This window comes from Carlito syrichta, unplaced genomic scaffold (genome assembly GCF_000164805.1).
Source record: "Carlito syrichta isolate Samal-C Ts95f unplaced genomic scaffold, Tarsius_syrichta-2.0.1 Scaffold303179, whole genome shotgun sequence".
NCBI lineage: Eukaryota > Metazoa > Chordata > Mammalia > Primates > Tarsiidae > Carlito > Carlito syrichta.
The window spans coordinates 449,406-474,185 of NW_007247275.1; the positions used below are offsets into that span (position 1 = coordinate 449,406).

General features: G+C 41.8%; 1 protein-coding gene across 1 annotated transcript in view; it reads left to right on the plus strand.

Moving 5' to 3' along the window:
* Positions 1 to 1,226: 1,226 nt before the first annotated feature.
* The window catches only part of FANK1 (fibronectin type III and ankyrin repeat domains 1), a 30,661-nt gene continuing 7,107 nt past the window's right edge, over positions 1,227 to 24,780 (plus strand). The window contains exons 1-6 of the mRNA XM_021712308.1: positions 1,227 to 1,265; positions 2,677 to 2,854; positions 11,173 to 11,297; positions 17,600 to 17,681; positions 18,651 to 18,725; positions 19,513 to 19,578. Of these exons, the coding sequence (XP_021567983.1) occupies positions 1,256 to 1,265; positions 2,677 to 2,854; positions 11,173 to 11,297; positions 17,600 to 17,681; positions 18,651 to 18,725; positions 19,513 to 19,578 (536 nt within the window). The 5' untranslated portion in view covers positions 1,227 to 1,255. The remainder of the gene's footprint in view (positions 1,266 to 2,676; positions 2,855 to 11,172; positions 11,298 to 17,599; positions 17,682 to 18,650; positions 18,726 to 19,512; positions 19,579 to 24,780) is intronic.

A 24,780-nucleotide genomic window follows, 5' to 3' on the forward strand; every position in this document is an offset into this window, starting at 1 on the left:
TTTTGATTTATTGTAGAGATGAGGTCTCGCCAAGTTGCCCAGGTGGGTCTCGAATCCGTGGGCTCAGGCAATCCACTCACCTCAGCCTCCCAAAGGCGTGGGATTACAGGCTGAGCCACCGAGCCCGGCTATGATGCTTGCATTTTGTTAGTGACCTGTTACTATACATATTTTAGGATCTTAAAACCAAAATCCTAAAATATGTATATTGACAGGTTATGACAAAAATATATAATCTTTATGAAAAGGAAAACACAAACTATATAGGTATAATGTTGTAAGGATTAAAATATACCTGTTAAATTATCCTAAATTGGCCGAGAAACAAAGCAACACAAATTTAGTCTCATTCACTATTTTTTGGCACCTGAAAATAATGAGCTCTTATCAGTTGAGGACATTCATAAATGTACTGACCACCTAGGTCCTACCTGGCATTAATAGCTTTCTGTGAAAAGCAATTCTTCCCCAAGTGGTGATTTGTAACTTGATAATTTTTGTGTTGATGTAAAGAAGACATAGGATGCCACCGATGGGCAGTGCACTAACCATGGATGTTCTTGGGTAAGCAAAGCGTTGCCCAGCTATGTGACTCAGTAGGTACCAGGTGTGAGCATTCAATAAGGCTTCACGCACACCAAAGAGAAGCCACAATGCTGTTATGTTTGAATCACTCCAAGAAAAGAGTGAGTAATAATCAACTTTCCTAACACCACACCTTTTCTGGGCTCTGTACCAAATTTGGAGGGGTGATGACTAGAAGTGAGGGTTCTGACTCCACCATGAGCTGGCAGCTGGAAGTGGGCTTGTGGCCAGCTCTGGTGGCAGTGGGCCATCTATGGCCGGTGCCAAGCTCACTGACGGAGATTTCTCATTATTTGCCTATATCAATGATTTAGTAAAAAGTAAGGCACGAAAAACTCTTGTGTATCTGGGAATATTATCTTTTTGCACCTCATAAAAATTCATGATGAACCATTTGCGTTGTCCCTTTTGAAATTTAACATTGACTTCAAATTTCTTGCCTATCCAATTTCTAGTGGGATTCCAGGCCAGATGTTTTTGAAATGGAAATAATTGTTGGCCTCTAGTTATATTGGGAATAATTTATAACAGTCTACCACTTCTGCTCTTTGGCTTTAGAGGGTTCTGGAAAAAAAAAAAATGAATTGCTCAACAATGGTGTCATGCTGTGAGGATGTGAGTCATCATTGTGTTTGACAGCCAGAATTGCAGGGATTCCATGAGATGACTCATGCTAAAAGGTTAGTATCTGCCTCATTAGTTCCTTCTCCACATATATCCATTAGTATCTCAAACCTTGAAATTAGTTTCTTCAAGAAAACCAAGATGCCCATAAGAATAATGTGGGTTATTTATTGTTAGTTGTTTTAAAAACATATTTCAAACATACCAAAATTATTGCAGGTAGTAATATGTTCAACGTACCACATATTTAAAATGATAACATTCTGCCATCGTCCTAAATGCTTTGCATAAAGAAATAACACCTTACAGATAAGACACCCTTCCCACCCCACCAGGTCTCTGTCCCTCCCTTTATATCTTTGAGGCGGCAAATGTTCTTCCCGTCACTGTCTTTAACTTTTACGACATATCTACATATGTAGTATCTAGTGTTGCGGTGTGTGCCATCAAAGTGTAGTGTATCCTTTTGTATCTCATGTTTTTCACTCACTCATTTGTAATTGGATATAGAATTATACCCCTTTGTACTGGATAAAAAAATGTACGTATACACGATGGAATATTACACAGCCATAAAGAAGGACAAAAGCATGAATTTCACAGCAACCTGGATGAACTTAGAATCTGTAATACTGAGCGATGTACCACAGAAACAAAGAACTGAGTATCACACGTCCTCACTCATAAGAGGACCTGGAACAATGATCATAATACTATAAGAAAAGGATTGGCAGTAGCAGGAAACTGCCCAGGTGGGAGGAGGTGGGATTGACAATAGTGGAAATCTGTCCTCATCAACAAGGGGACCTGCATAACGAACATTTGTATACCTAACCCTGAATTGCACTCCACGTCTTTAAAATAAGAAAAATTAAAAGAGAGAGAGAAAAAGAAGTATACCCCTTTGTTATCAATTTCTGTGAACACTAGGGGACATGAATATCTTTTCATATATTACACTGGCTGTTTGTTCTTGCTGTTTTGTACACTGCTCATTTTTTGCCTGGTTTGTTATTCCTCTTGGATTTTTTTCCATGTTTGGTTTGTAGTTGTCAACTCTTTGTCATCTATGTTATAAATATTTGGACCAGATATAGTATTGTCTCTTGACTTTGTTTATTAGACAGTTCACTAAAGGATTAAAGCAGCAAACTGAGTTTCATCAGCTCAAAGCACAACCTAATTAGTTCGATATGTTAACCAACCTTTTTGAAGGGTCCGTGAATGACGTATGATATTGATGGGAATGGTACCATCTGCTTATTGAAGAATATGATAGCTCACTGCATCAGCTGAATTTTGTATCGTCAGCTTTTTAGTTCTTCAAGCAACAGGGAGGTGTGCTTCCGTGTATGCCCGAGGTATAAAAAAAAAACAGCGCCATCACCCAGCAGCTATTATCCACTCAGCTGGTCTCTCTTCCTTATGGAAACGGGGTCCTGAAATCTCGTATCATTCTTTTTTTAGACATCACGCTGTCCTCAAAGCCTCATCCACCTGTCGTGGGCAGAGTGACTCATCACAGCATTGAGTTGTACTGGGATCTGGAGAAGAAAGCTAAGCAGCACGGACCTCAGGAGCAGTGGTTTAGGTTCTCAATTGAAGAAGAAGACCCCAAAATGCACACTTACGGTATCATTTATACGTAGGTGCAGTGTTGAATTGCTTTGAGTTCTTAATAAACTAGAATGATTTCTGTCACCTCTCAAAAGCCACTACATGTGTTGAAATTAAAGAATGAGTCAGCATCATTTGTATTCATGCTCGTTTATGAATTATAACTTTGGGAAAATAAGCATTAGCAGTAACTTTGAAATTAAACCTTCTGTACCTTTGAGAGCTTCTTTGACTTCTGAAATATTCTAATAGTGTGTTTGAAAAATCCAAAATGGAGAGACAGAATCAAAAGCTAGTTTGATGAAAGTAGACGAAGTTCCCGTGAGGCTGTTGTGTTCATAGACGTGGGAGGGGTCTCTGCATGGTCTACCCTGGCCAACTTCTCTGATATCGTGTCACACCATTGTCTCCCTGTCAACGGTCTCACACCAAAACTGGCCCCTGTCTCTCAGCCTTGACCAGGCCAGACTGGTTCCCACATCAGGATCTTGCTTGTTTCCTCCTGTTTCGGTGTGGTGGATTCCTTCGCACCATGCAAATCTCAGATCAAACATCTTGTCAAAAGGCCATCCGAGGTAGTCATCCTTCTACCCAAGCCTTCTGCATCTCCGCACTGTGAATCATATGCCTCGTAGCATTTACCTCTGTTGGAATTATTTTCCTTGCTTGCTCATTTTCTGTCTTCCCTCCAGTATTTAAACTTAGTGAGAGACAAATCAGATTCCTGCTTAACGCTCTATTTCCAGCCTCTTAGCAGGTTCTTAAAATACTCGTTGCATGAATAGATAAATGCAACAATAACTTAATCAAGAAGTTATCTTTTCTTAGTCTTCATATCATCTTTGCCTTATTTCTTCTCCTTGACAGATTTATCACTTGCAAAATGACTCTCTTTCTGTGATTGAGGAATACCAAAATTGAAATACAAATATGGTTTTTAATTAGACTTTTAATTTTGAGATAATTGTAGATTCATATCCAGTTGTAAGAGATAATACAGAGAGATTTTGTGTACCTTTTTCCATCTTCCCTCAATATATCTTGGAAAACTGTAGTGTGGTATCACAATCTGGATATTGGCATTGATGCAGTCAAGATACAGAACTGTTCCATCACTTTTCTGGGCTTTTCTCAAGGTGGCATTTTATATATATATATATATATATATATATATATATATATACTTTATCTGTTATCCGAGTGATATTATACCTGATATTTGGGGAATTTCTCTGTATCTTAAAAAAAAAAAAATTATCTGAAATGTTAGGATGTGAAAATAGTTTCGGCTTGACTGTTTGAAAATGTTATTTTAATCATGTAATGTGTTACTCTCTGAAGGTAGTTTCTACCAAAAAGCAGACATTATGACGAGTTTTTTTTTTTTTTTTAATAGAGAAAAAGACATCTCTTGCATAAGCTGTGCTTGGGTAGGTGGGTAGGGACATCTTCCTCGGTTCTTTTCCTTTGCTGGGTGACCTCACCCAGGAAACCACAGCAGTGTGCGCTATCTTCCAGCCTGATGTGAGCGTCTATGTCATTTGCATTCTCCCCAAAGACCTGCTTGCTCTAGACCAGAGAACTCACTCTCTCACTTTAGGGGCAGTAGCAAAACGCCTGCATTCCCTCAGAGAATTATACCGTACAAAACTTGACGCTAGGTGGCAGAATTAAGCTATATTAATCTTGACCTCTTTTGCTTGTAATATCACTTTCTCTAGATATCAAAACGAGCAAATGTGATTACCTAGAATATCTGAAGCTGGGGTTGTAGATTTAAGAACTTCCTGACTTGTCAGTTTCTGCTCCTACCAGTCATCGGTCTATCGTGATTCAGTGGCGCTTTGACTTGGACTCTCTTCCATGGCTTCTCATAGCCGATTGGTTGATGAGTTTTGTGATTCTCCCTTTGCAAAGTTCTCCCTGTACTTCCCCTTATTATGATTATTTTTTATTTTAAAGATGTGGGGTACAATTTAGGGTGAGGTACACAAACGTTGATTATGCAGGGACCCTTATTGATGAGGTATGCTTCCCCCACCCCAGCTATGCTTTCTCTCTCTCTTTTTTTTTTTTTTTTTTTGAGTTGAAGTCTCACTCTGTCGCCCAGACTGGAGTGCAGTGGCCGCTCCCGGCCACCGCAGCCTCGACCTGCCGGGGCTCCGGCGATCCTTCCTCCTCAGCCTTCCGAGTAGCCGGAATTACAGGCAGGCGCTACCACGCCCGGCTGATTTTTTGATTTATTGTAGAGATGAGGTCTCGCTGCCCAGGCGGGTCTTGAATCCGCGGGCTCAGGCAATCCACTCACCTCAGCCTCCCAAAGGCGTGGGATGACAGGCTGAGCCACCGAGCCCGGCTTTATGCATTCTCTTATTAGGCTGGGGCATTTCACCAAGTTTCATCTTCTCTCCAGCTCATTGATGGATCCTCGGGTCCCACACCTGCCCAGCAAATTTTCTGATCAAATGAGTTGGCCTATCCCTCTTTTTGTGTATGTATAACTTCTAACCCAGTATTCTGCTGGGTTAATCATCTTGTAAGTCTCTCTTTTGTCAAATGGCCTCTTGTAGGTATTCATTACTTGAAGGATGAAAGTCCGACTCCTTAGACTGGCATTTGATGTCCTTGGAAGTTCGCCCACAGTCCGCCTTTCTTGTTGCCTCTTATTTCTGAGCACAAACCCTCCAATCAAATCTACTACTGTCCTTTGAATATGCCTTGACTTTTTCTGCATGCGTGCTTAGCTATTTTCCCCGTTTGGACACATTTCCTTCTCTCACCCTATCCTTTCTTTCACCCGGGTCAGATTTTGCCTTGAGTGAGAAGCTCCCCTTACTAGCCTATTTTCTCCCCCCTCACAACAGTTCCTGTGGTCACTGGTGCTCATACTGTGCATTTCATTAATTCCATTAGCATGTGTTATCGAGTGCCTGCTGTGTTGACACTGCTTTGGATGCTGGGAATATGGCACTGGGGACAAACGGACAAAAGTTGCTCCCTCACAATGAGGAGGGCAAATAATAAATAAGGCACAAGTATGAAAATAGATAGTATGACAGAAAGTGGTAAGTACTAAGGAGAAAAGGCATAAGGAAAGTTGGGGACCTGAGCTAGAGATGGGGGAGAGTCTTCACTGAGAAGATAACTTCCGGTGAAGACCTGAAGCAAGTGAGGGATACTTGGAGCCTTGCAAATATCTGGGGGAAGAACATTCCAGACGGAGCAAATAGCGAGTGAGAGACTCGAGGTGGGGATGTACCTGGTATGTTTCGGAAACATGGGGGAGTGGAGTGAACAAAGAGAGAATAATAGGGGTGAGGCCAGCCAGGTGGTGAGAGGGCCCTGCTTAGGTCTTGGGGTTATCGGGAGAACTTTGGTTTTTACTCCAAGAGAGGTGAGGAAAGTACTGGTGATTGCTCAGCTGAGGAGGGGCATGAACTGGCTTGTGTTGTATGAGGATCACTCTGGTTGCTGCGTTGAGAACAGGCTGTAGGGAGGCACGGCAGCAAACAGCAGGGAGGGCTGATTAGGAAACTTTTCCAATCGTTTAGGTGAGAGATGAAACACGGTGAGAAGTGGGTGAATGCAGGATAGGCTTAATGCTAGATCTCTAAATTTTGCCGGTGGGCTGGAGATGAGATGTGAGATCATCAAGATCTATATATAAATTCAACACATGCCAAGTTATACTGCATGAAGCGTTGGTTTCACAGTTTCAGTGCTTATGACAGCAGCAACTCATTTCTCACACAAAATACCGGTTGTGGGTTGACCACGGCTCCATTCTGCATTGTCTTCCCACCCCAGCTCAGGCTGATGGAGCAGCCTCTGCGCGGCCGTTGTCTGTCACCATGGCAGGAGGGAGTGCACAGCACACTGTTTTTTGAAGCTTTTACTCAGAATGACACTCTTCACTTCTGTTTATACTTCATTCTCAAAGCAGAACATGTAGCCATGTCTGAATTCAACAGAGCAAGCAGGTAGGGTCACTGGGAGGACACCACTATTCGACAATAGAAATCTAGCCTTCCACAGCTGGCAACAAGGTTTTTGGCCCAAGCAACTGGAATAACAGAGATAGGAAGACTTGGTTGAGTAGAAGGTCAGTTTGAAACCATCAGGCATCAGAGTAGAGATGTCAAAGAGGCTGTTGAGAAAGAATGAGCCAGGAAAAGGGTCTGGTTAGAGAGACACATTTGAGTCATTAGCATGAGGCAGGATTGGAATGCTACCGGGCAGAGAGTACAGACAGAAAAGAGAAATCTGGTGACTAAGTCCTTGGGCTTTATAATATTTAGTTTCTTATGTTTCATATTTACTTAGCTCTTGCATCAAATGTTTGCCTATTGGCTGAGAAAAATAAGGCTATATTTTTGGATTATTTTCCTCTATTGTGGATACAGGTGTAAGATTCTTTCTTTAAATCACCACGTCTAGATAGTGTAAAGTTGTGCTTCTCCGTGGGTTTGACGAACTGCTTTTGTGAGCCATCTCCATCTGCACTGGAATCACTGTGTCCTGGGCCTAGTGAGCACTCGTGTCCTGGGCCCCTGCCATGTCTCTGGTACTTTCTTTGGGCCCATCGCTAGTGATGTTGTAAGAGTCTTCAGTCTTCCGTAACTGTGTTCCATAGCATCTGTTTTCTAAAACGGTTTTCTTTTTCCCTTTCCAGGGGTTACAAAGGTGTTATTTGCTTTAGAGTGATTTTACGATATTTAGCAATATTGGAATCTACCAGGAGCACTTCTAGTTTTATTTTTGACTAAAACTATGTTAAATCTTTGATACCTTGAATTGAATTCCACTGAGGCTTGGATATTATATTCTCTTTGAACTTCTAACGATCTTTTCAGATGCCACAAGTTGTTCTTTTTGTTTTGTTTTAAGTTGAGGTCTCACTCTGTCACCCAGGCTGGAGTGCAGTGGTACAGTCATGGCTCACTGCATCCTAGACTTCCTGGGCTCAGGCGATCCTTCCACCTTAGCCTCCCAAGTAGCTGGGACTATAGGCATGTGCCACCATGCTCAGCTAATTTTAAAATTCTTTTGTAGGGACAAGGTCTTGCCTAGGCTGGTCTTGAACTCTTAGGGTCAAACAGTCTTCTTGCCTTCACCTTCCAAACTTCTAGTATGACAGGCATGAGCCACTGTACCTGGCCAGATTGTGGAGGGCTCAGTTTCTATGGCTCAAATATCTAAGTAAGCATTCATGAACCTATGCTCTCTTAACAATAAAATCCACCACTTATGAGACTACTTTGTGCCAGGCTGATATTTTTTCATTTTTAAATTATTGTTTTTTAGTCCATGCAGTTTTTCTGAATATTTATCTTGGTTTTAGAGCTTTTACTTTTATGGTAAATGTATTAATGTCTATTTTTAACACTTAACTACTTTCTTGGTTTCTTGATTTAAAAATTTCAAATGCCATTGGTATCATTTCTTTATTATTTTTCTTGTGGCTTTTTTTTGTTAATATGTGATATATCGGTTATCTGTTGCTGCATAACAAACCACCCCAAACTTCGTGACTTAATGCAGAAACAGTCATGTGTCTGCTAGTGATCTGCAATTTGGGCAGGGTGTTGATGGTTTGTTTCTGCTCCATGTGGTCTTGGCTGAGTGCACCTCTTTTGGGGCTGGCAGAACCAAATGGCTTCACTCGCGTGCGATGCCTCAGCTGAGATGGCTGGGACAGCAGGAGGCTGGCTGGACTTCCTTATCTCCCTTTGTGGTCTGGCATCTTCTGTTGTGGTGGCTTTTCTCTCCAGCAGGGAGGTTGAACTCCTTTACAAGGTGGCTAGCTTCCAAGGGAGTGAAAGCAGGAGCTTCCGGGCACCTTAAGGCCCAGTCCCAGAGCTGTACAGCATCGCTTTGGCCATGTTGCATCCTGTTCAAGGGGAGAGGAACTAGACTCTGACTCTGTGGGGAGAGAGACATGTGCTTGCAGGGATGGGAGGAAGGACTGTGGAGGCCAACTCAACTGACGTTCTAGCACATGTGACTCCCTTTAGGTGAAGAGAAATGTGCTTCCAGTAAAGACAATGTCAGTCAGCAGACTGAATCCACCAGCAAAGAGCAGGGAAGCATAGACATGTGGTCAGAGGTGCCTTAGCACACTTAGTCTTTTTCTTGGTTCTGTTAGAACGACACCTAATAAGTCTCTTGGTGCCTCAGGTAACTTGTGATGGGAAAAAAAAAAGGAACAGAGTGTTTAGCACTTTATTTTACCTCGAGATCTCACATTTTGAATAAATAGGAAAGGAGAGAAACACCAAGCAAAGAGGATCTTTGCAAACGTTTCACAGTTTTCAAAGATGGTTCTGTAGGTTTTCAGGTTTCACTGAGATACCTCTCTCTGTGACATACCAGATGCTACTACACTCTGCACTCTAGTGAGAGCACCTAGCCCATGCTTTTCCCAGGGGTTGCGTGTTGTTTCTACCTAGCTGAGAAGTTCTTTTCTCAGACTGTGTGGGAGATGGCTTCCTGTCTGTAGGAAGTCCCTTACCCTACTTTTCACTGGATGCCAGAGATACCTCCACTGGAAGGCACGCTCCTGGCACCTCACTCCCTCTGTCCCTTCCTCTACCCAGAGTAGAGAAATTCCTTGTTTGATGGATGAGATTGTCTGAAGGAACTTAGACCCTCTGGGTTCTCCCTTAGGGATACTCTTTACTCCAGTACAAGTGTTGGGTCTGCTCTCTGGCCACACACTTAGTATCCTGCCTCCTCCTTCAGGAGAAGACTGCTTTTTGAGTGGGATCTGGAAGTGAGTGGGCGAGGCTGTTTGATTAACAGATGAGATGTTAATTCACCTTCCTAGCCCAGATCGAAAGCGTCATTTTCAGGTGAGCTTTTATGAGTGATGATACTAACTCTAGCGTTGTCGTTTCAGCCTGACTCAGCTGTCCTTTCCTCACTGTCCTTGATGGTCCTCTTCTGGCCACCCCATCAGTAGGAAGATGGGTCACCTCATTGTTGACAGGTTTATCTTGGCCCCAAGCTGGTCCAGAGCTACATGGTAGCCTGGGTCAGAACCGCCCAAGTGGTGGACACTAGATACTTTTGGGTTGCATGAAATGGAATTGACATATAAACATTTGGGTTATATATCAGCATCCTTGAAAAATTGTTGTGAATCTCAAATAATGGTTCTGGCCTCTGCAACGGCTCTGTTGAGAATAAAAGAAAACTTAGAAGCAGGGGGGAAAATGGAGAAAACAATGGTAAGCTTGGAGTCTAAGGAGCTAGTTGGAGAGTATTCTGAAGGGAGGAGAACCAAGGACTGGATTCGTGTTGAAGCAGAAGAGGAGAAAGAGCTGGAAATAGTCGACACATGCAGTCCTCTCAAAAACCAAACCTTTGAATATGAGAAAAGAAAAACTTAGATATAGGATTTGAAAAGAGATACATGGAATTTAGTGAGACACCAATAAAGGTTGTCTACCGCAAAGGAAAATGGATGTTTTGGGGAATAATGGGACATACATACACCTCTGTCAACTTTTGGAGAGCTGATATCCTAGCATGCGCACCAAGTCAAAGCCAGGATCCTGGCACCTGCCTCACAAGCAGAGGATGGAGTCTTAGTACTTTTGCTGGGTCCCAGCATCTTCTGAGCAGGCAGGCAGACCGCCTAACTGCATTTCTTGGTGCTCATTTTGTGGACTCCAAATGATTAGACTCAGCACTTCTTCCCTCTGGAGGCATGTGGATTTCTATTGCGAGCCGCTAATCAGATTTCTATTCTGGAAGTGTTCTGCATCCATCTCCCACAAACATTCCTAGATGCACTTAACCATGTGGCATGATGTTAGAGTTGTCTCTTATGTGCTGTCTGAGCCCCGGGTTGGGCTGTAATTTGCTCCTGGGCTACAAGACATCGTGCACTTACTTCTTCGGGTCCTTTCCCCATAGTGGTATTTTGACTGCAATAGGTATGTCGCCGGGTATCCGAAAGCCTTGCCTCACTCAAAGACCCCATTGAAAATCACGTATATAGGATTTAACTGCCTGTCTCAGCTTAATGTGAAACTTGGTCACTTGAGGACAGATGTCATGGGTTAACATGATTATTTCTCAGAAGTACAAACTGCCATGCCAGCTATGTGTCTGGCTAGGGCTAGGCCCTGGGGGACAGAGAGGGCACCCTGCTGGGTAGGGTTCAAGGGGCCATGCGTGCGATTTGTCCTTCATTCTCAAGGAGTTCAACTAGGCAAGATCAGATCTGTCTTGGAAATAGAGGTAATCAAAAATCACTTCCATCTTCCCTTTTTGGGGCTTACCAGAAAGTGTGGATTCGATTAGCTGGCGTCGTCAGTAAGTGTGTTTCCTCCTGTCTAGGGGATATGCAACGAAGCACGTTGTGGAAGGTCTGGAACCGAGGACGCTGTATAGATTTCGCCTGAAGGTCACCAGCCCCTCTGGTGACTATGAGTACAGCCCAGTCGTCTCGGTAGCTACGACCAGTGAGTATACAAACACTTTACGCTCCCTTGCCTGAAGATAAATGGCAAGTCAAACCGTTTAGAGGAAAAATATTCTGCCTTTTGTCCGGCCTCACCACCAGCAGAAATGATTCCATTTTTAAACACTGTGATAATATTGTTTACTGGTTGGGCCTGGCCGTAACATAGCATGAGGGAAGTCTAATCATGCTTCCAGAGACTGGGAGAGCTACTTTTGTGCCCAGGACTGTCCTGATAGTAGATGCTTGGCACACAAAGGTGGAGTCACCTTTCTTCAGAGATTGGCCACAGGGCAGCGGGCCAAGTGAAGGTTCTTACACAGTCAAGCAAGCCGTTGGCTGAAGTGTCCCCAAGGGAGGACATCAGTTCACCATCTTGTCCACTGTGGATAGCCTCAGGGTATGTGCCTTGACTTGCCATGTAGATCTGATTCCTAGGGACCCCAGGAGTGAGGGAGAATGAACGGTGTCATTTCCATCCACAGAGAACTCTGGGAAGGAGAGCCCCACACTGAGGAGGGCGAAAGAGGTCGGCCACGATGTCTCTGACCACTTCAGCCTTGTCCTTGCTGAGTTTATTTTTATTTTTATTTTTTTTGAGTTGGAGTCTCACTCTGTCACCCAGACTGGAGGGCAATGGCACACTCCCAGCCACCGCAGCCTCAACTGCCGGGCTGAGGCGATCCTTCCTCCACAGGCTTCCAAGTAGCTGGAACTACAGGCACGTGCCACCACGCCCGGCTAATTTTTTGATTTATTGTAGAGATGAGGTCTCGCCAAGTTGCCCAGGCTGGTCTCGAACCCATGGGCTCAGGCAGTCCTCTTACCTCGGCCTCCCAAAGTTCTGGGATTATAGGTGTGAGCCATCCCACCCAGCCCCCGCTAAGTTTTAAGATACATTCTGAGATTGTTGTCTTAAAGCATTTTAAAGATGTGTGTCCAGAGCTGTCTCTGAACAAGAATGTTGTGAAGATCACAGTGGTCACAAATGTTCCTCACGGTTCACCCACTGAAAGCACAGGCAGGACTTTCTCTGGCTGCATGAAGGAGATCTTACTTTTTTGAGTATTTTTTCGGTTTTACTCAATGTAGCATTTGGCTTGTATGTACATACTTTCTGTGGCTTTCCACCATGTCCTTTCGGCATTTCTTCATGACAATTTTTGTGTGGACTAAAGATAATTCAGACTTTGAGTTAACCACAATACCTTCCATGACAAACATGACATTAGGGGAATGGATCTTAGTTTGGTAAACTAAGTGTTCAGTTAAAGCTGAGAGTGATGGCTCTGCCCACATTCCTGTATGATCTCAGCTAGCTGTGAAAAAATACAGTTTCAGAGGAGACTTTTGAAGTGAAATGGTCAATTATGGAGATGCAGGCAGGAAAGTAATCCTTAATCTGGCAGTGTTGAAAGCATTTGCTTTTATTTGGGAGATATTCAGCCTTTGGAGTCCCTAGGGGAAGGGAAAGAAGGCTGACCAGCTGGAGGTGAGTTCTCTCCACGCGGAAGGAAGGCCTGGGGCGTGGAGGAGGAGACAGCAGGAGAAAGACTTGGCAAAGGGAGCCTCGGATTTAAACAGGGATTCTCCAGGGGAGCTCCAGACCGTAGTGCTCTCCCAGGACCCCTCCAGCTTTCTCCCGTCCTGTCACTATCCCCATCCACCCACAGGTTCCTGGCCACCACAGTCCCCTCCCTCCTCTGTCCGTTCCACTGCTGTGTTTGCGGAACCTACTCCATAGCCAAAGCTCGGTGGTGGAGGGTGGGAGGAATTTGTTATGTAGCTTCCCCCCTTGGCCACAGGCTTCACCTCCTCCCCAGGTAGAGCAGTGTCTCCCCGCAGCGTCAGCTGGGAGATGGATTCGATTTCCACCGGCCAGAGAGGGTCTACTTGAACCGGCCAGGTGAATATGGTTGGTTCTACCACCAAAGTGGCTACTGGTATCCTCTTAATAGGACATCAAAGCCGGGGGGTGACTTCTGGACCTTCTGATCAGAGTTTACATGGAGTTGCTGTACCATCAGAAGCTCTTTTGGGAAGGTGGAAACCACCCTAGCTCTCTGCCTGTCAGCTGATGGGGGCTGTGCCAACGGGCTGGATGTCTTCTCTTTGCTGAGCTGGCTTTAGAGAGGCAGCCACGGAGAGCTGGTTCAGGGCATTTGTCCTTACAGCCCCATGGCTTCCACGAGTTATTAGAAAAGGCTTCCTGCAGGGTTGAGGGCATGCTGGTGATGACCAAGTATGCTGGGGGTTTCCTGACCGTTTCCCTGCCACGTGATAGCATGACTGCCTGCAGCCCAGAAGCCATCTCAGCCTCGTGGGGCTCTCCTGGGTGGTGAAGATCAGGTATCCTCTTCCTTCTGGTGGGGGCAGGCTCTTGGCTCTGCTGACTGGCTGCAGTTCTCTTATGCTATTGTTACTTTTATAATCTACAAAGCAGACACTCTTATGGAGGCAGATTGTGCTAAACAAAGAGTTTAAAATGTGCACATTGTACAGTGCAAGTGAAAGTGCTTCTGTGGGCTGACAATTTGCATTCAGTTTGAGAATGTTTTAATGAATCACAAAAGCATGTACTTTGTTTGAATAAAGGCTGCTCAGCCTTTTTTTCCCCCCAGGTAAAGTACATGAGATTCTTGCTTAAATGAGGCATGCAATTTTAATCAGTTGGGCTCTTAAAAAGAAAGAAAAACAGCTGCTACTTGCTAATTGGCAAATATCTTCTCCAATGAGCTCATGATTTATTCACTGCTTTTAATAAAGACTTAAATTTCACCAGGCAAGGTGTTGTCGCCATATTATAATATCTGCTGGGGCATCCGCAGCTAACTGACCCTCTTAGAGAAGATGAGTGATGGCCTCCCCAAGACTACTCTGTCCTTCTCCTTGTGGGTGTCCCTACTCACGTGGCCCTGACTGGTGAGTTTCATCCGACTCAAATGAGCATCGGCGGACAACCTCACCATGGGCAGGATGGGTGTGATATTTGCAACTGTAACTCTCAGGGTAAACACTAGAAAGACAGACCCACAAAGGTAAGGGCCTGCCTTTTTTAAAAAAAACACTCCATTGCACAAATTGCTGGCATTCCCTTGGGCCAGGCCCACACGCCTTGAAGGATTCAGGGGTGGGAGGAATGGAACATTCTGCTCGCCCTGGAATTTCCTCTCTGTTCCTTGGGACTCTGGCTTAGGGTGGGCGTAGAAGGAAGTGCCGGTCACTGCAGACAAGGGCCTGTTCATTTATTTTCTGTTTCTTTGTCAAATTCACGCGCACTGAGACTCTTCTTTGCCTGTTTGATTCGTATGAGTTCCGGTGGCCATCTTCAGTTCTCTCTTTGCTTTCTGGTAGTAGAGTGAGGACAGCAAAGGAGTTAATACTGAGAGAGGGCTTTCGACCCCCAATGCTATTTTCAGCAAGGACTGGTGAATGATTAGGTTGTTTTCCCTCTCTTCTGTGAGGTGTCCCGTTGTTCTCAGAGTTAGTTGTCAAGTGCTGATTACCTCTGGCAGAAGCCGAAATTGGTAAGATATTTACTAATTATATGACAATATCAAAAATGCTGGTCTTTGCTACAAACAGTCTTCAGGCTCATAAGCACAAATGACCTCGTTTTGTTTTCTGACGTTTGTATGGTGCAGAGCTTCCTGGTAGGAGGTGATAGGAAATACCCCCCTACCGGGAGAGCCTTGCTGTTTTTTTTTGTTTTTGAGTTGGAGTCTCACTCTGTCGCCCAGACTGGAGTGCAGTGGCTGCTCCCGGCCACCGCAGCCTCGACCTGCTGGGATCTGGCGATCCTTCCGCCTCAGCCTTTCAAGGAGCTGGAACTACAGGCGTGCACCACCACGCCCGGTTAATTTTTTGATTGATTGTAGAGATGAGGGCTCACCAAGTTGCCCAGGCGGGTCTCGAACCCGTGGGCTCAGGCAACCCACTCACCTCAGCCTCCCAAGGTGCGGGATTACAGGCTGAGCCACCGAGCCTTGCTGTTCAGGTAAGATAGAGGCTGTGTCGTGGAGGGCTCAGTGCAGAGAGGCCATGCATGGGATGTGTGCTCTTAGAACTTTCCTTGAAATCCCAAGAAGTGAGCACATTTCTGAAGATTTTGGGGGCAGAGTCTTTCATTTAACACTACTTATTTATTTAAGATCTCTGCCTGTAGTCAGAATTTGATAAGAATGGAAGCATATAGCATATAGAATTTGATAAGAATGGAATTTGCTAGCTACCTCAGCATTTAGTTATTAAATGCTAATGGGAAGGAGCGAGCGAGGCCTTCCAAAAGACCTGTCCTCTCCTAACTGGGGGCCCCTTGGGCAACTTAGCCTTTCTGAGTCTTGGGGTTTGGAGGTCAATTTAAAAATCATTGCAATAAGTCCTATATATAGCTTAATGAATAGGATTTGATTTAGGATGCCACGCATTTTAAAATTTGATAGAAATAGGGTGAGCTTTATATTGGATTGCTGGTGATTCTGTCCGAATGACTTGTTTTTATATGTTTTAGTGGCAGATGAAACTTGAGAGTCACAGAAGAAAGAGGATAGCAGAGACTTTCACAAACATTCCACTTTCTTCTCCTCTCTGAGAAGCAGCAGGAAAGGGAAACAGTCTATGTGCTTAGTTCATCCACCCAAAGTATGAATGGGACACGTGATAATTTTAAGAACACATTCATTTAGCCCAGGGTTCTCCACTTCGGTACTACTAACATTTTGAGACCGGGCGATTCTTTGTTGTGGGCAGGAGCTGTCCTGTGCACTATAGATGTTTAGCAGCGTCTCCGCCCTCTATCCTAGGCTAGATGCCAGTAACATCACGCCCTAAGTTGTAACAACCCAAAATGACGCCAGAAATTGCCAAATGTCTTCTGGATTAGAAAACTCTGCTTCCTTCCTTAGATGCCCCGGCAAAACCAGTGGAGCAGGCACGACCTCCCTTAGAAGGCCAGGGACAATTGTGGCCTTGACTTTTGGTGGTTTATTGGGACACTTTTATTTGAAATTTTTGGTCTAAAAATATGTGTGGAATGATTAAAGGGAGGCATAACGTGACTGAAAAGATCTGTAAGGAATCGACAAACTCGAGCAGACAAAATTATTATTTCAAAACAATTTAAACTTGGCATACATTCATTGTTACCAGAAAAAAGAAAGAAAGGGTACTGGCGAAAGGTTGTTCTGGTAGAGACCTTTATATTTTCCTGGTCCGTTGTTTTCCCAGTTTGTACTTTGTCCAGTTCACTTTGCACCACTAAAGCCCTCTGAGGAAACCCGGAGAAAAGTGTCTCCTCTGCCCGAGAACAACGTTCCAATGAGTTTCCACTACAAGGAGCAGGAATAGAGGGACTGCCTGACCTCTGCAGGCCAGACTGGAAGAGGTTGGGGGTGGGGGGTGAGGCAATCTGGGGAGCAGTGGGGAAACGTGGGGTGGTGTGGACATTTTCTCGTAGGGTGTAGAATAGTAATAGGCAGAAAGTAAGCATTGTGGTGTGAATGTGCGGTGTGGGAGGGTATGTTTGTCTCCTTCTCTCTGGGACCCCCAGCGCCTGGTGCAAGACTTGAGAGGTAAGCGACTCAGGAAACGTTTGTTGAATGAATAAATGAAACCCTTGAGATTATTTAGACCAGGGGTTATAAACTCAAATACCTGTTCTATTCTCTACCCGGTGGAGCTAAAGTGACCCTGGACACATGGTGCCCTCCTTCCCTGCTATTCCCGGTGTTCTTCTGGTCTCTCTCAAGCTTTCTCCTCTAATTGGGTTTGCTCCTAATTCTTCCCACATCCCGGTGGGTATGTCCCCTTCTGCCCCCACGAGCTCAGGGGAGTCAAGGCTAATACGTGTGTCATATTCCTGGGAAGAACTGAACATTTCAATTTCCAGTGTTAAAGCACTTTGTTCTTTTTTGTTTGTTCAAGTAGTTTAACGACTCTTTGGCAAATAAAACGAGTATGTTGTGACAACTGCTGAGGTTTTCCTCGCTTGTAAGAGACATCTATTAAGTCTTATGAAATCTGAAAGGATTATTTTCAAATATCTGAACAACATTCACAAAGCAATACTTTATAACTTGAAAATGGCCCAAGCCTTTAGGTCATCTAAATGTTCTCTTAATATGTGAAAACAAGGTCTTTTTCAGTAGAAGCAGCAGTTGAGTAGGAAATGTAAGATATGCTTATAGGAACAGCCCAGTGCTTTCCTCGAGATGAACATCCATTCAAGGCCACAGGAGGAAAAGCGCTGGAATGAATCTCCTTTCATTATATTTTGGATGACTGCTTTCCATCTAATTTCTTCAGGAGAGCCCATAAGTAGTGAGCACTTTCATCGAGCTGTCAATGTGAATGATGAAGATTTGCTTGTTCGAATACTTCAAGGAGGGTGAGAGAACTCTGCCAGTGTTTTTTTTTTATGCTCATAAAGCATTTAGAAATACATAACATAGCTTTGTTTTGTTTTCCTAAAAATTCCCACGCCTTTGAAACTGCCTCAAAAATTGATCTCTGGTGACTGATGTGAGTTAATAAAGCAAAGTTAATAAAGATGTTCACAAAGCCCCATGTAAATGTTATATTTTGTAATTATTTAATGAAAATTGTAAAAGGCAATTATGAGTCGGTGTAATTTTCTTCCCCGAAATTATTTCTGTCTCTTGCTCATAATGCTACAGAACTTAGGCAAATTTCACCCCAAAGTGCCCACATCTAATTCCTGATGAAACTATGGTATCACTAAATCAGCTGCTTTCTAACTTAAAAGGTTGATAGAACACGAAAGGAAAAAAAAAAAGTTGTTGCAGAGATGTTTGAAGTCTCCTCCTAAATGAAAAACTAGTTGAATCATCTAGACTGTTTTTGAATCAATAGTTTTGTGCCCTGGAAGGCAAGTCATTTGTGAACCAGGGCTCTACAATTTGGAGAAGAGAAGGTTCCCACAAAAAGCCAAAGCTTCTAAGTTGACATTAAGACCTCTGCTTTCCTCCCTTGAGCAGCATCGCTTTATACCCGGTGGGTGAGATGCAGACCCATGTTCGGAGCTGTCCTCGGCTCACTTAGGGAGGCTGTGCTCAGCCAAGAGTGCTTTATCGGCTGGCATAATGGTTTTGAGTGTAAGGGAGTGACTATTTTAGGTGAAATCACAGCAATTTTCTCTTCTTTTCTTGTAAATTTGAATCTTTAAAAATATTAGGCAGGGTAGTCTAAGACAACAAAAACTTAATGGCCCAGAAGAAACTGGAATTTTGTGTAAAATGAGCCATTTTAGCCACCTGTGCTCTGCAAGAGCCATCAGCTTTGACTCTGTAGGGAGCTATGCTGAGCGTGTGAATCTCTTTTCTCTGTTTTTCCCAAGCCACGTGAAGGTCGATGTTCCCAATAAGTTTGGCTTTACAGCTTTGATGGTTGCTGCTCAAAAAGGATTCACCAGGTATGGCTCTTGTTTTCCTATTTGAGCGGTTGAAATTTTGCTTTATCAATGGCTCCGGTCAGTATAGGGATGGGAGGGAAAAGGGCTGTAGAAGAAACCAATTTTCTTTTTTCTTTTTCAAATTGTACCCTAGAATGGCTTACAAATTCAGCTGTTTTATCCCAAAGTTATGCAACATGTAGGAGAGAATGTAAATTATATAATCATTTGTTAAGGAAGACAGGTAACCATTTAACTACATGCAATGTGTTTTATATGTCCTGGGAAAACTGGTTACTGGAATTTGAATTTCTTTTTTTAAAAAAAGGTGGAGGAGGGATAGAAATTCTAGAAAACTCTGCTAAGTTTCTAAGGTATAACTTTCACTGACACACTCTATTATTTATTCTGTACAGAGGTAAGCATTAATGCTAATACCATATTTTCAATCATTTAATTTCTAAAATGCCATTAAAAAATAGAAATGTGTTTTAAGAATGTATTTTAAATGGCCATGAAAAGGATAGTGAATTATTTTGATAGTCCAATTTGTTTTATATGTTTTGGTTTGATTCGAATGAATAATTCAAATCAAACTAAAAGGGAAAAGCTCATGTTTTGGGTATGGAGAGGTAGTTTTCTGGTTTAATAAGTGCCCTATTTCAAAACCAGGTGGCTTTTGAAGATGGAAAAGAAAGTGTTGCAAAGATGTGTTTTGAATATAGTGTTATTCATTTTTAATGGATGATTGTGGGTTCCAAGTCATCAAAGCGATTTCTCTAGCTACAGTGAAATTTGTTTCCTTTAGGCTTGTGAAAATCCTAGTTTCTAATGGCACAGACGTGAATCTGAAGAACGGGAGTGGCAAAGACAGGTAGGAGATGGGATGTGGCCTAAGATGTACTGATGGTCCCAGAGCCCCAGCGGGGTTCTGATGTAACCCTAAATGATGTTTTCAGTTTCTTTCTACAGTGCTGAGAGGTGAGTAGGTCCCAAAGGAGAGGGGGTAATGACAAATGCGGGTTTGTTCACGTGTCCGTTTGTACTTTCACTTACCATGGCACTTACTGAGTATCTGTTACAATCTTGACGACCTCTCTAACTTGGTGTCTAGGGCACACTGAGTGCTCAGGAAATGATAGTCATTAAAGTAGTTCTAACCAGCTCTGTGGCGGGCATTTGGTTGTAAGTGCCCGCCCCTGGCACTTGGTACTGCTCTTAGGGCCCTCAGTGCATTTCAACCTTACTCTATTTACTATGAATCTTAGGTGTTTCTGAAGAAGCGAACAGAAATCTCCATCAAAAATGCATCCGAAGAACTTTCTTTAGGTGAAAGGGCACACATACCCTTGGGGGACCGAGTACATTACAGGTTAAGTTTGTGAACGGAATGTGATACTTATAAGGACAGATGGAGGGATGTTTTTGAAAGACTTAAAAATGCTCACTAATCTAGTAATTAGATGTAATTAGTTAATTCCAGCTAACTTATATTTACTGCTTGATTGCCACATGCCAGGAACTGTGCTTGGTGCTTGGGTAGAAGACTGAGCAAAATGTAAAACCATGTTTGGGGTGCTTATGGTCATATTATTTACACAGATTGAAGATTTGGGCACTGCAAACAAGCATCTATGGAACAGCTACAAAACACCCATCATATACACGGCAGGCCATGAAGAAAACACCAATTAATTTTTCAAACCAGAAAGCCTATCTACTATGCTTTCTAGACACAATACAATAATATATTTTAAATAATATTTAAAAAATCACAGACATTTACAAAATATTTTTCTAAATAACTCTAAAATTTGGAACTAAGCTATCAACTCAAGAAGTTTGAAAAGAATAATACCCATTTGAAAAGGAAAAAGAAAAGAAAAAATATATAAGGGCAGTAGAAAAAAAATTAAAAGTAGAAATTGGTGAATTAAAAAGTAAAAAAGATTATTAAGATATATAAGAGTTGCCTCTTAAACAGCAACCTGTAGGAAATAAGAGTCGCCTCTTAAACAGCAACCTGTATAATAAAATAGACCAATCTTTTGTAAATCTAAGAAAAAAGAAAAAAATAGAAATTTGAAAGCAGACAATAGCAATGGTTATAAAATTTACACATGAGGCCGGTCCAAAGGTAATGAGTTATCGCAATTGATTGTTCACAGTCAGTTACAGATAAAATTTACACACGAAAAGAAAATGATATATCTATAGTAGATTTGATAATTTCATTGAAATGGGTAGTTTTTCTGAGAAAATCCTCAAATCAACCCAAGAAGAAGAAAATTTGAAATACCAACACCCATAGCAAAAATTAGAAAATTTATTTAAAAATAACATCCAATATAGGCCCTGTGGCTTGACTATTCTACCAGTGAGTTTGTTCAGATTTTCTAGGTTTGTGTTTTCACTTATAGTCATACTTGACAAAGTTTTTGTAGCTATTATCATCTATTTGTTCTTCCAGATAAATTACAATCACTTTGACAGATTCCTAAGAATAATTCCATTTGAGGTATCACTGAACGTATATATCAATTTGAGAAGAGTTGAAGTATTATAGTATTCAATCTTGCCATTGTGGCATATGATATACAATAACTTTGAGCTTTTCCAGACCTGACAGGAAGCTGGACAACTACAGAGGATAATATTATTGCTAAAATCTGCGAATAAGAGAAAGCAAGCTATTTATATGTGTATAGGCATTCATAACTCTCCTCCATCTCAGCTAGGAAGGTCATACAGGAAGCTGAGGTCATTGGAAATTTCTTCATGTAACACTGCCCATCAGAAGAGTAAAGGTGAATGAATACCTACATATGTGCAGATGCAGAACAAAACAGAAATTGGGTGTAACTCAGTGCCTTTACTCGTTTAAAAGCTATCTTATTTTTTAAAGTGAAGGGTACTCTCAGCCTTTGGATAGTGTCTGGCCCCTGAGGGTCAGGCAAGGTGTGTTGAATGAGTGATCGCTCTGAGTCATACACAAGTGTTTTCTTTTTTAAATCACCTCAGACAATCTTCCAGTGTCATTCTTAGTACTGGCAAATTTCTTTTCAAAATTAGTAGTGAAGCCTGCGAGAGCGGTTGGGAGAACAGGCAGAGCCTAGGAGCTTGACCTGGACTGACTACTTAACCTCTCCATACCTCAGTTTTTCCTTTTATAAAATAAGAACAACAGAAGTTCTTATATCAGAGGGTTGTCGTGAGCATTTAATGAGATACTACATGAAAAATGTATAAAACCATGCCCGGCATATGCTACATTCAGGCTGTATTTTATGACTGGATAGTATTTGGGGAGGCTGATCAACTCTGTAAGATATGAAACGAGATAAGAGGCATGATGCCTTTCTTGCAGAACCCAGGAAAATCAACTTTCAAATATTAATACTTAAACTTAATAAGGAGGTTCTGTAGAATGAACAGCTACAAGGGAAAGAAAAATTTTCTTAAACACCTCAAGTTACCTGTTAAGAAATATAACAGAGAAAATAAAGTAGAATACAAAATATCTAAAGAAAGTAGAAATTTGAATAAAAACTAAGCCTACACAACTTTACTAAGAGATATAAAGATTTAAGAGATAAAGATATATATCATATACCACAATGGCAAGATTGAATACTATGATACTTTCAGTTCTCCTCAAATTAATATATATGTTCAGTGATGCCTCATAATGGAATTATTCTTAGGAATCTGTCAAAATGATTGTAATTTATCTGGAAGAACAGTAGATGATAATTGGTACTAAAACTTTGTCAAATAAGAATATGGAAGAACTTACGTTGACGGATAAAAATGTCTTTTAAAATTATAGGAATTAAAGTGGTATGGTGTTGGTACAAATAACTGGAAAAATATAGGTAGAATGGAATAGAAATCTTCAAATAGATCCCCATATACATAGGAACTTAGTATATGATAATAGAAGCAACATAAACCAATGAAGACGGTATTGGAAAAATAGGTTATTTGGGGGAAAAAAAAATCAAGTTAAATCCTGATCTTAAATTATGCACCAAAATAAATTCCAGATGACTTAAGAATTAAATGTAAAAAGCAAAAACATGAAAAATGACTAGAAAACATAGGCGTGTACTTCTCTGCTCTTATATGGTGAAAGGCATAAAAGCACTGAAAGAAATCATTAAAATATTGAGTACATTATACATTAAGAAAATTGAAATAGATATTGTATATTGAAAGTTATTAACTTGGACATAGAATTAAATAAATTTTTTCAACAGCAACAACAACAAAAACACTTGAAATAAAATATCCTTAATATGGAGAATGTACTAGACGTATGTAATATGATATTAAATATAGAGAAATTGAATGAATTAAAGCTCTTGGAGTCAACATGGGTGACTGCTGAAGCATAGTATCACTGGAAAAATCAAATCCAGAAAAACAGATAGAATTTAGAAACATACAAAATATTATTTATTATTTATGAACACATTCACATATAATAAAACCATACAAATACAATGATGATATTTAATACAAAATTAAGAAAAATCATTCTTTTGAAAAGTTGGCCAGAGAAGGAGGTATTGTTTGGGAAAAGTCCAAAGGGAGTTGAAATAATATTGGCAATGTTTTATTTCTTAGTTTTGGTATTCATTATACAGGTGTTCATTAATTATTGTGTATGCACATTTCTGTGCCATAAATATTTCATAATATACCCAAACAGCTTAAATTTATCCAAGTGAAAAATTTATACTATTGAACTAATAGAATGTAGATCAATTTTTAAAAAATAAAATATGCGTAAGAGCCAAAAAAGAGTACATTATACATAGATCTTAAAAAACTTAGGCTGGGCTCAGTGGCTCAACCTGTAATCCAAGCACTTTGGGAGGCCGAGGCAAGTGGTTTGCCTGAGCCCGCGGGTTTGAGACTGACCTGGGCAATTTGGCGAGACCTCGTCTCTACAATAAATCAAAAATCAGCCGGGCGTGGTAGCGCGCACCTGTAGTTCTGGCTACTTGGAAGGCTGAGGTGGAAGGATCGCCGGAGCCCAGCAGATCGATGCTGGGGTGGCCGTGAGCGTGCCACTGCATGCCAGCCTGGGCGATGGAATGAGACTCTGACTCAAAAAACCCCCCAAAACCAAAAAAAACTTAATTACCATGTTTAGGACAATACGGAAAAATATTTGCAAATGACAAATGACTGGCATCTTTAATATGTGCAAGACACACATATCCACATGCTCCAAAAAACCCTCCCCATGTAGTAGGAAAAAGCAGTTTACACACGTAGACAATTTATAGCAGAGTCAATACAAGCAATTAACATAAAAAATATTTAGCCTTGCTAGTAATGAAAACATTTTCCACCTATCAGATTGGTGATTAAAAAACAAATGTTGGTAAAGGTACAGTGACATATCAGATATAGTTGATAAAAAGTAAATTGATGCGACCTTTCTGAAAAGCATTTTGGAAAGGTGCATCAAAAGTAAGCCATACGCATTGACACAGTGATTCAATTTTTAGGAAACAATCAGAAATACAGTGAAGCCTTTCCAAATTAAGGTTGTTTACTGTAGCCTTATTTAAAATTGTGAAAAATTTGAAACAACTTAAATGTCCAACATTAGTGGACTGATTTAAGTTATGATCTATCTGCATGATGAAATATTTAGTGTGTAAATACTGTCTTCAGGATTTAAGTAAACAGGGAAGTATATGCAATAATATTAAGACAAGAAAAGAATATGTCAAAAAGGGAGGGAGGAGAGAAAATCATAGACACAGAGCAAGAAAGCGGGGACTGGGGATTTTTGTTCCAAGTGTCCAGGAATCTGACTTGGAGCAGGGACTCAGGAGCAGTAGGTAAGTAAGAGGCAGGACTTCCATTCGAGATGGGCCGTGCTTGTGGGAGCCCTGTGTGCCTGGTTGCTCTCCCTCTCTGTGGGGTGAACCTGACTGGCCTTGTCAGGGAGGATAATGGACCCCTTGGGTGCCGAGCAATTTAAGTTCAGCGGACAGTTGTTTGGAGTGTGGTGGCTGACGCCAGCTGCTTAGCACTTGGGAGGACCTTGATGGCT